At 46.5% G+C, this 11,880-nt stretch overlaps 2 protein-coding genes across 2 annotated transcripts; one reads left to right on the top strand and one right to left on the bottom strand.

The window, feature by feature from the left end:
• Nucleotides 1-299: 299 nt before the first annotated feature.
• lysmd1 (LysM, putative peptidoglycan-binding, domain containing 1) lies at nt 300-7,137 on the bottom strand. Its single transcript, XM_066721384.1, has 3 exons — nt 6,329-7,137; nt 3,939-4,267; nt 300-3,809 (listed from the first exon to the last, which is right to left on the bottom strand). Exons 1-3 carry the CDS (start codon nt 6,497-6,499, stop codon nt 3,626-3,628), a joined length of 684 nt encoding a protein of 227 aa, XP_066577481.1. The 5' UTR covers nt 6,500-7,137; the 3' UTR covers nt 300-3,625.
• Nucleotides 7,138-7,490: 353 nt separating this feature from the next.
• Nucleotides 7,491-11,384, top strand: scnm1 (sodium channel modifier 1). Its single transcript, XM_066721383.1, has 8 exons — nt 7,491-7,630; nt 7,903-7,973; nt 8,499-8,587; nt 8,775-8,872; nt 9,554-9,654; nt 9,792-9,943; nt 10,091-10,220; nt 11,124-11,384. Exons 1-8 carry the CDS (start codon nt 7,580-7,582, stop codon nt 11,221-11,223), a joined length of 792 nt encoding a protein of 263 aa, XP_066577480.1. The 5' UTR covers nt 7,491-7,579; the 3' UTR covers nt 11,224-11,384.
• The last annotated feature ends 496 nt before the right edge of the window (nt 11,385-11,880 follow it).

Below are 11,880 nucleotides of genomic sequence, written 5' to 3'. Positions count from 1 at the left end.
AATGGTCCATGTGCTGTCTGAGCTACCAGGTTGAATTCAAACACATTTCGCAAACCAGTGCCTTTACATTTACTGCCTGAAAATAACTTTTCACCAAAATATGTCTTACACCCTGTCCCTGGAGATGCACAATCCAGCAGGCTTTGGTAGGTATCACTCAATCAACAAATGCTAAACACCCAGAAGTAATTATGGCCAATTAGTTAATTGTATTAAGTGTTAATTAGTATTGACAAGAAAAACACAAGTGGCTTCAGCACTTCGGGATCAAGGTTATGAAACAAATCTGTCACTTCAGGTTGTAAAGAGATCGTTTTTATTGGCAGCCTCACCCCACCCCAAACAGGAACATTCCCAATGCGGCTGTTACTCCTCCCCAATAACTGGACAGTGTTGTTTCCATTCATGGGCTCTAAGGGGGCCAGCAATTGTGCTCCAGTCTGGGGGTTGTCCCACAGGACAGGACAAAAAACAAAAACAAAATTCAATTGGCAACTGAAGGAAGGCGGCCAATAGATGTCTGGCAAAGTTTCAACGATGCCTTAGAGGCCACTTGGCAACAGACTCCAGTTTAGTTTTTTCATAACCATATGTCACATTTCTTGGATTGAAATTATTCATATGTGCACAAACCCACAAGTCACTTTCACTTGATGGCAGGTTTGCAATGAGCATGACATCATCATTTTGGTCAAAGTTTGACCCTGGTGTCTGATTCTAGATCCTGATCCATTGCATTAGTCATCAGAAAAACAGCCTTAGTTATACACCAACAAATGACTCAGAGAATTGAGCACAAAATAGGCATTCATCTTTTTTTCCCCTTCCTCGATAGCAACTGCTTGCCTTTCTTGTAGGAATATATTTAGTAGGAAGTTGAAAAGTCTTCCTTAAAAGGAAACTGTGTGTGCGTGTATATATATATATATATATATATATATATATATATATACACACACACACACACACACACACACACATAATATATATACACATCATATACATATATATATACACACACACAGATGGGTGACAAATTAAAGGAAAAACCAACATAAAGTGTCTCAGTGAGGTGTTGGGCACCACGAGCCGCCAGAACAGCTTCAATGCTCTTGGCACAGATTCTACGAGTCTCTGGACTCTACTGGAGGGATGAACACCATTCTGCCAAAAGATATTCCCTCATTTGGTGTTTTGATGATGATGGTGGAGAGCGCTGTATAACATGTCGGTCCAGAATCTCCCATAGGTGTTCAATTGGGTTGAGATCTGGTGACTGTGAAGGCCACAGTATATGATTCACATCATTGTCATCTTCATTAGACCATTCAGTGAGCCCTCGTGCCCTGTGGATGGGGCATTGTTATCCTGGAAGAGACCACTCCCATCAGGAGAGAAATGTGTCACCATAGGATAAAGGTGATCACTCAGAATAACCTGGTCACTGCAAATCATGACACTTCCCTCTAAGGGGACAAGTGAACCCAAACCATGCCAGGAAAATGGCCCCCACAGTATAACGGAGCCTCCAGACCACCTCACTGTAGGGGTCCAGCAGTCAGGCCTGTCCTGTTCTCTTGGTGTCGTCACACATGCACTCGCCCACTTGTCGAGAATATGGTGAAGGATGACTCATGTGACCAGATCACTTTTTCCCACATCTCTGTAGACTAGTGCCTATGGAGCCCCAATAATGACCCCTGTTTCAAAGTCACTTAGATCCTTAGATCCCTCTTACCATCTTGATCCAAAATCGAGGTCAAAATCCCATTAATTTGTCACCTGTCTGTATATAACCACACTCTGGTCAATTTTGAGCATGAATACGATGCATTTTACACTAACCCATAGGGCACAAACATATGTTTTCAATACATAAAAATGGCTGAAAGTTGAGTTTTTCATTTGCCCAAATTCAAATCTATGGGACATTTTAAATACGTCAGTGGCACCCCAACTCCAGGCAGAGAGCGGCGAACACAGACGAATTTCTCCTTCAACCTGTGCGTCGTCGGTGCTTTTACAATCTTCACTGCTTCCTTGCTGAATATAAACCACCAGTGAGAGCATCCTGTCTGCCAGTGCAAGGCTGATAAGAGCTCAGGTCGTGTAGCAGGAGAGGAGGTTATTCTCCTGGTTTCATGAAAAATAAAAACAGATGTTCAGACGCACAAAAATGACTCATAGAGGAAAACAAAGTCAACCAATCAGGCCATTGGACAGGTCGATATGGGACTGAGTTTGAAGGTGTAAGAGAACTAAATTACATACAGCGAAAGGGAGAAATCTATGGCCCCATTTCCCCAAGGGCATCACACGGAAAACAGGTAAAAAATTTAATTAAAAAGGGGTCTGACCCTCGTCCCCACAGAGACAAAGTGTGCAGTTCATGGAGACTGCCCTGGGACTGGCACTTGGGTTTGGCGACATGAGCTCTCAGAGTCTTTAATAACCGTTAAGACAGGGGATCCCATCCCTAGTCCTGGAAAATCACCTACCCTGCTGGATTTTGTTTTAACCGAGCTCTCAATTACTTAATTAAACCCTTAATTGAACTAATTTGATTACATTTGACTTTAAATTGTGTAACTGATAGAACATTGGTTCCTTAATAAGATTATAATTTCCTTATGCAATTTTATACTTCATTTAAAAACCTCTACGGTTAAAAATAATCAAAAGGCTCCGATTTTGATAATTAGTTCAATTAAGGTTCAATTAAGTAATTGAGAGCTAAACCAGCAGGGTAGTGGCTTCTCCAGAACCAGGGTTGAGAACTACTATATATACAGACATCACAATCAAGGCAATACCAGGATACATACAATTCAGAATGAATGTCCCATTCAGTCCATTTTCCCATTCCTGTCATTCTTGTCATGCTCTTGACTGGCTGAGCATTACATAACTGCGCAACAGCAACACCCGTCACCATCTATCTATGTGGTTCAAATAAAATGCTATGCACACCGTTTGTACACACGCAGAGCAGCGCACCGCAATGCAAAATAAAATACCTAAAAACTAAAAATCTCTAGCTTTATTCAGTGCATAGAGGCCCCGACATTACTTTTTTTAAATGATACGCAAAATAAAAATCATAAAGGATTCACATACACCTGTCAATCGAATTTGAAAAAACTTTTGTTTTCTTGTCAGGAAGCCTGAATGGATTAAATCATGTTTTACCACTCAAAATAAATAAATGCATAAATCGAGGGGGGCAAATCTGCCTGTGGTTTCGGAGGCCATCGAGATTCAGAGGGATTAATAGGCCTAGACCTGGAAACATTCAGCCATTCAACAATACTAAAATATTCATTTTATATCATTATTGTTGATTGAAGCTGAAAAATATGTGAACACAGGCATTCTAAAGTAACTCACTGTTGCACCTAGGTCAAAGGTCACAGGGTCACAAGGTCACATTCCATTGCCCCAGGCACGCCAAAAAGACAGGCGGCCACATTTCTCCAGCGTTTTAAAAGCTGCTCCCTCCCTGAGAGCACTTCTGTGGAGGGGGGGTCCAAATCACGCCACATCATTCAGGGGGGGGTTCCTGACGAACGATGGCATCTCTCTCTGGGTTCACGATCGCAGGGACCAGTCCGCGTCTCGGCTCGGGTCACAGCTCGAAAATCTCGTCCTCCCTCTCTCTCAGGCCGCGGGTGCGTTTGGTCACGGTCAGGGGGACCGGCCCCAGCGTGGCGCGGTGCTGATGCATCCTGGGAGAAGAGCCGGAGCTCCGGATCCCCGCGCGGTGCTGGGACGAGGCCGCACTGCCGCTCTTTGGCTCGAAGTCTTCTAATCTGTGAAGAGGAGGGGAAAAGAATACAAAAGGAAATGCTTATCTTTGTTTGGCTCCAGTCTCTTCCGGAGGGACTTTTGCGTCACAAAGCCTTCTGCACAGACTCGGGTCTGCGATGGGAGTCACCTACCCCTTCCCTCCTTCTCGGATCTTCTTCGCGGCCGCCTGTTTGGACTGGCTGATCATGCCGTCGATCTTCTTCAGGAAGTCCATGGCCGAGAGCTCCGAGGTCTCTTCGGCTGCCCCGTCCCGCCCTCCCGTCCTCCCATTGGCTGACGCCGCGTTCTCCCTTCGGTCCTCTCCCCGCTCCCCAGCCTGCGATTGGCCGGTCCCCTCCCCCTCCCCGTCAGGCTTATCGTGGGGACCCTCGGGGTCGACCAGCATAGGTATGAACAGACACTTCTTCAGGAAAATTGAGTCATTGGTATACAGTCTATTGGCTCTTTTGATTTGCTCCATCTGAAAAAAACATAGATATAGATAAAAAAAGATAGAATAAATAATGAATAATAAAATAACAATCTGGGGATCTATTCAGGAAAAGTACGCCTGTGCGAGCGAGGCGGAAAGTTCGAAAGCTTGATCGCTCATCTCGGGAAGCGCCAATTGATCTGTTGCGGAGATTTCATTTGCATTCTGGGACATCGCAGTCCTGCTCAGACACCTCGTCGATATTTCCATTACAAAACACACACACACACACACGAATGAGCTTGAAAATATAGACCTTTCCCAGACTGTCCTATCAATTAAAGTAGTTTTTTCACTTTTCTTGGCAGGGGCCCAGTCCGCAGAAGCACATCTCGGAGAAAACTATTTCCCTGGCCCTGGCTCTGTCACTACAGGCCTGCCAGAACTTCAGTTAGCCGAGACAGAAAACCCGTGGGCCAGACGGAGCACCTCATTCAGCTCTCGACGCTCATTCAGAGTGATTGGCGATCGCCAGCCCGAGTGGACTGGCACGCTGCCGCAACTCTTGGCCGAGGCACTAATGAATCTATCATACTCTACACTGAAAACGTCGTCTTCATTTATAATTCCACATACATGGCCCATAGATTTCATAAGGGTTGGCGTGTGGTTGCTGATGATTTACAATCCGTCTCATTCAGCTCAATGTGCCGAGTACTGTGATACTCTACTGTGACTTTAGGACAGTTTGTGGTGCTAAAATAACCACAATAGGGCATAAAATTAACACCCCCTCAACCCATCAAATGCCGGTACATTGTGTCCGTGGTGGGCAAGTCTCGCAAATCTTAACCGGCGGCTAGTAGATCCTGCGATTTTGTTGTCTGCAATGCTGAGACGTATCCTTAACCAATCATCTCTTAAACACCGATTTAGATTTTTCTGCAAATTATGGTCGATACGTTAACGAGTCCTTGGCATCTGTGTGGCACCCGCCTTCCGTTTGTATTGTTAAGGGTCACACAGTCTAAATGTTTTTGTTTGGATAAACTACCGCTCAATAATAGCAGGACATAGTCTATGCTATACAGCCCTTGAAAATACTTAACGGAAGTGTTTGCATTGGTGTTAATGTCAGTAATGATTTGCTTCTGTTCCAACTCTCATAATCTTCTCTGAAACCTTGTTTACAACCCTCTTGCACAGGGATGGGGAGGGATTTTTGATATGAAGTTTATTACAATTTAAATATCAATATTTTCCACATGATAGGACAGGATGTCTCCAAAAGACCTGGTCAGCAACTGTAATGTCAATTTTGTGGCCTGTCAGGCTTCCGCCACAGGATTCAGCGCCTCACATAAAGCAACAAACAAAAAGAGGGGGGTGGGGGGTTATTTCTTCAGAACAGCACGGCACTACACTTGGACTCACTCCAGGTCTCCCTGCAGAGGGAATCAGGACTGGGGCACCCTCTCCCCAGTGACCGTTCTCCCCCATTTCCCGAGCTGGACCAGTTTATGACTCTCACAAGCCACCATACTTCCCCCAATCAATCAATCAATCAGATCCGTAACCGATTTGCCCCCCCATCCCACACACAGACACACACACACACACACACCCCGCAGGCCCTCCAGTCCACACAACTGACACAGATCCCTAGAAAATCATTAACTCATTACATTTCACAGTTTGAAGATACTTGGCCTGCACACGACAGTGCTTTTTGCACAATATGTATTATTTTGTATGGTAGTATGCAGGTTACTATCAACTACAGTTTGTAGGTTAGTAGCAGTAGTAGACATAAGGTTAGGAGTGGCATGCATGAGAAATTATAAGTGTGTGTGTAAAACATGTATTACCTAAAAACTGGACTCTGGAGCAAGGCACTGTACCCAGAATGCACCAGTACAAACACAGCTGTATAAATGGGTCATTGGATGTACAAATAATGTGATATATAGGAAGTCGTCCTGGATAAGGACGTCTGCTAAGAATTCAAAATAATGTGTTATTGGAGAAAAGCTACTACTACTACTGATGATGATGATGATGATGATATTATAATTCATTTCACATCAATTACAGAAACAAGTGTCTCACCGTCACCCCGTACTTCAGCGCTATTCCCTGGAGCGTCTCGCCGGGCTGGACCTGGTGCTCCACCCGCCTCTCTCGCACCGGGGACCGGGTTGACCGGGTCAGGCTGCCGTAGGAGCGGGTCCGGGTCCCGGAGAGGAGACCCCCGCCCCCGGCCGGAGAGGGAGAAGCCATGGCTTCAGACGACTCCCTTTTATCCCTGCTTATATGCTCTTCTCTATCCGCAAGACAGCACAGTACTGGTCGCCTTAATTATGTGCAATATTAGAGCTGCGTGACATGCGGGCTGTCGTGAGGGAAAACCGCACTAAAACAATGTAAATAAAAAAACTCCTCCAGGCACCCGTACTCCAGCTTTAGGGTACAGGGGTCGCTTTACATTGTGCCGATTGACCTGGGAAAAGTAGCACTTATTGTTGGCAAAAGCATGTCTGTCCCCCGGTCGTCGCACAGCTGGGTGTCGAGGGTCTGCGATGGGTTGATTTCGATATTTTATCCCACAGTCCCAAGTTGTTCACAATTACCATGTTTTCCCGAGGGTGGGGTGAGGCTGAAAGTAAAACGTCCCCAGCGATGTAAAGACAATTGTTGCCAGTTTTCCGATTACCTGCAGATGCTTTCAAAGATGTCCACGACGCCCGCAGTTATTTCACCTTGACTCCTTCAACACGACTTTATTGTTGAAAGCCATATCCGACGACGGCATTTTTATTTATTGTTTCGGTCTATTTTTTTTAATGCAATTCCATAAACGAAAGCAATCCAAATAGTTTCTCAAAACATGGCTATGCGCTGCACAGAAAGCGCCCCTGAGCAGGTGCACCCTGGGATTTGTAGTTTGGTTTACGGCCGCGTTCCGTCGAAAAAGCTGGAGAGAGCAACCTGAAAAGACTACAACTTCCGCGCTGTGACGACATACACCGGCGCACGCATGTAGGGTTAGACGAGACTGCGGGGAATTATGGGAGATGTAGTCGTGTATTGGATTCCGTAACATAGCGTGATAAATTAGATATTTTATATATTTTTTAATCACAATTTAAATAGTATACCCAAATTAACATGCATTATACAGTCATAAATCGTGCTTTTAACCGATTAACATCTGAAAAACGAGTTTTGTGATTAAATACGACAGATCCCACAATGCACAGCGCGGCCAACGCTTGTAAACTACACATCCCAAGTTGCGGAAGTGAAAAAACAACACAAGAATGGCAGTAGCGGAGTAGATTTCTAAACACTTTCACAGCAATGTCTTTTAAAAGAGAAGGAGATGACACCAGTCAGCTGAACGTCCTCAAGGTACGCTGTGTGGACGGCAGTTTGAAAAATGAATGTACAGTGCAGGGGGGGGGGGGAGATCAAAACTATATTCACACACAGTACTTGCATGTGGTTTCAGACCTCGATTAGCAAACCTACAATAACACTGAGTAGCCTAAGAGTAGCGCTGCTCTGGGTCTGTGTACACGCAGTTTACGTCACATGGCGGTACCAGATCCAGTGTATTTTATTATAATGTAATGATCTGAGTGCATAAACAGGGTTCAGATGCGCTTGTTATTGTTTGGCAGAAACGACGCGTCGCCGATCTGCTGTCCAACTTTATCCCGGAGGACGAGGCTGCGTTGCTGAAAAACGGGAGGTGAAGAGGAACGTTTTGGCTTTGGATACTCAGTAAACCAACGGTGTCAGACTCCGGTGCTGGTGGGGCCGCAGTGTCTGCTGGGTTTTGTTCCGGCCCGGCTCTCGGCTCCTTAATTGGTCTAATTAATCAATTAACTGGAGGAATGGAACGCTTCTCTCCAGACTCTGGAATGTTCTGTGCGGTCATTGTTTTGAGTCTCAACACACTGTAAGGTATCGGCTATATAAAATAATATGAAAGTTCTAGATAAGCCTACCTGAATAAATAATGACATTAATTAATTGGGAGCTCCTGTTGGAACAAAACCCAGCAGACACTGCGGCCCCCCAGGACTGGAGTCTGACACCCCTGCCTTAGTAAATGTCATGCCTGTATCCTTATTTCGAGCCAATTCGCATGCATTAACGAGATAACGTATTTAATGAGATAGGCCTCCTATGAGGACAAGGACAAGGGCAAGAGTTAGTGTTCTCCAGGTTATGTGGACCTCTCCGCCTCACTCCTGCTCCCCTGCTTCTACAGGTATACCTGCCTCGTCTGCTCCTACCGGCCTGTCTTTGACACAGTGGACATGCTGACAGTCCACCGGTCCGGAAAGAGACACCTGGAGGGTAAGTCCATGTGTTGGGTCTCATTTCATTCCGGACTTCCCCCGTGTTGACAGCTGTTTAAACATCTCATCTTATGTTATGAAGAAGTCAGTGGCCTTAGAACCTGATGGAGCATTTATTTATTCATTCATTAATTCATTCTCTCTCTCTCTCTCTCTCTCTCTCTCTCTCTCTCTCTCTTCCACAGGGATGAAGTGGTATTACAGTAAGAAGAGGGACCTGAAAAATGACATTGAGAAACGCCGTCACCGTGACTATGTACGAGCGGAGGAGGAGGGCAGGGAGGTGAGGAGACTTGTTTCATAGCTGGACGGTTGTGAATTTTAGATGACCGGATTGATACGGGTGCCCGTTTCCTCTGTCTTGCACAAGGGAGCCCCGTGATTTCAATCCCAGGAGCGAGAGGAGGATTTAGAGGCCCTTGAAGCCGTGGCGAACACTTGCGATGGTTCAAATTCAGTCGATTCGTGCGTATTCCCTGGGATGCAGCTGTACTCTGGGGTGGCACGTTATAACACGATTCGTGGGGGGTTGGCGTCAAAAACACACTTATTTCAAGATCAAAACAATCATTCTGTGATAGTTCATGAGTTGGTCAAGACAACTGATTTTGTTTTCCCAAGTTTCCGAAAATAAATGATCTTGTGACCATGAGGTGGCAGGTTTGTATGAAGATGAGCTGTTTCCGTCGTCCGATAAGAATGAATGAATAGAGAAGCCATCTCCATAAGTACAGGAAATGAACGACCCTTTTCAGCCCACACCAGAATTCCCTTAATTGAACAAGTTAATTGCTTAATTGATCAATTACTTGCACCTGGGCCCAGTCTGTTGAAATTAGCGATTGACCGTACTTACTGGATAGGTGCTCCCAGGTTGGGCACCAGTGCCTAGGACAATAGACTATGATTACCTAGACCCCGCCTCACTCATCTTATTCTCCTCTGTATGTCGGTCTCACTCTAGGAGGTGGCCGGACCGGCTCCCTTGCTAGCCCAGACTCGCAAGATTACCCATCATGCCCTGCTGAAGTCCACCCCCTACAACAGCTGCCACAGGAAGAGCAGGTAACGCCCCCGTCTGACGTAAAGCCGAGGCAGGTCTACGTAGTCGGCAAACCGGTCTGTTTTATCGATGGGTTTTGTCCTGCTGGTCTCCAACCTTCATGGACTAAAACTGAAGGAAAGGACGCGTCTTTCTGCAGAAGCAGGGAGGACACAGACACGAATGGTCTACCGACGGACGGCAAGGGCGCTCCTGGGAACCCAAACCCCCCGGCTTGGGCGGAGAGGACTGCCAGTGTGGGCGCATCGGCTGTGACATCACTTCCTGGACACAACAGCACAGCAGCTTTAGGTGCGGATTCTCACCTATGTGTCGTTCACCATTGTACAGTGTGTGGTAAATAGAGCCATCTTTAGAGTGTAATATGTAACCTTACCTAGTTGTTACCTAATCAAATACGATTGTACAGAGTTTATTTTCAAGTGTCCTTCCTCCTAGAATGTACTAGAGCGCAGTTCCCAGCCAGGAAACAGGAGAAAAAGAAGTCCCAGCCTACAGAGCCTTCCGAGCCAGAGCCCGGAGCAGCACAGAGGCACAGAGAGATGGAGCACTACCTCAAGCTGAAGAGGTATCCTTCCGCCTCGGACCTACACTAGCGGTCAAAGTTTTAGGACGCCCCCATTTTTCCAGTTTGTATTGAAATGTAACCAAATCCGATTCACAGTGTCCGTGTTCCGCCGTCATTCAGAGCCCGGGGGGTAAACGGGCAGTCTGCTCTGGGGGGGGGGGGAGGGTCTCATTCAGACAGTCACAGATCACTCAGTTTCGACCGGATTTCTTTGCAAATAGGCTTGTTTTGTTCAGAACAATATATATTATTTATCAAACACACAGAAGTTCAGATCCAATGATGTAAAACCGTTGTGTATCAGTACACTGTAAACAGAGTTTTCCATCTTGACATGTTGAGCTCTCTACAGGTGTGTGTTGCTTCTACCAACACGTGGATGGTCTTGTTTTGATCAGTAGACTGTCTGGTTCCAGAATATGTCATGATTGTCGATATTGTCTGAGATTTTGTATTCCTGCTCAGACCAAGTATCCCCCCACCCCCATTTCAGAATGCGGAGGGGGGTATATAAAACATTGTTCACAGGGGTGTCAGACTCCAGTCCTGGGGGGCCACAGTTCGTCATGGTTTCGTTCCAGCCCAGATTTCAGCTCATTAATTGGTCTAATTAATCAATTAACTGGATTAATAGAACCCTTCTCTCCAGACTCCGGAATGTTCTATGGGTTCAGTGTTTTGAGTCTCAACACACTGTAAGGTATCAGCTATAAAAATGAAATATGAAAGCTTTAGATAAGCCTACCTGAGTAAATAATGGCATTAATTAAATAATTGGGAGCTCCTTCAGCCCCCCAGGCAATTGTAGTGCCTATATTTCCCCACTAGGTGTCAGTGCTGCACTCTGTGCTCACCCCTCCCTCCTTATCTCTCTCTCGCCACCTCTTTTCTCCGGTGTCTCAGCTCGGGGTGGATACAGGATAGGGCTGGCAACTGGGTGAAGGACGAGGATGTGGAATTCGACTCTGACGAGGACCAGCCGCCTGCACTCTGCCAGTCCTGACAGGCCCTGAGTGGGGGTCCTGGGGGTCCTGGGGGTCCCACCTCACCTCGCCTTGTCTCCACACCCACCCAGCCTGCTTACAGCCCAGGGAGAGAGGGAGAGAGAGAGAGAGAGAGAGAGAGGGGGAGACAGAGAGGGGAGAGGGAGAGAGAGAGGGGAGAGAGAGACTGGGTGAGAGAGAGGGCGGTAGGGGGAGAGGGACAGAGGGGGGGGAGAGAGAGGGGGAGACAGAGGGGGGGGGAGCGAGCGAGCACAGCTGGCGTTTACCATCCACACCGCCGAGATCCTGCTTCCCACACTGAACTGACACGAGTGGTGGGCCGAGAAGAACCAGTTTTTTCGAATGAAGAGAGATGAAAAACGGGTGGAAAGGAACAGTTCTGCTCACGTGCGTCTCTGGTCTGTCCACGTGTGACGTTCAGATCAGACCTCAGACTTGGGTTCAGTTGTTTTTTTTGTCTTGTTTTGGGGGGGGGGGTGTTGCAAATAAAGATTATTCTCTACACTACCTGTCACTCTGCCCTCCTTTGAGCTGGTACCCCTACACCACCATCATGTGACATGTGACCTCTGACCCCTGACCCTTCAGTGCACCTGCCTTCACTTCCCTGCAGGCAAAAGAGAAGATTATTCAACCATTTATCATTTAGAGGTTGA

This window comes from Amia ocellicauda, chromosome 14 (assembly GCF_036373705.1).
Source record: "Amia ocellicauda isolate fAmiCal2 chromosome 14, fAmiCal2.hap1, whole genome shotgun sequence".
NCBI lineage: Eukaryota > Metazoa > Chordata > Actinopteri > Amiiformes > Amiidae > Amia > Amia ocellicauda.
This window is presented reverse-complemented; position numbering and strand designations above follow the sequence as displayed.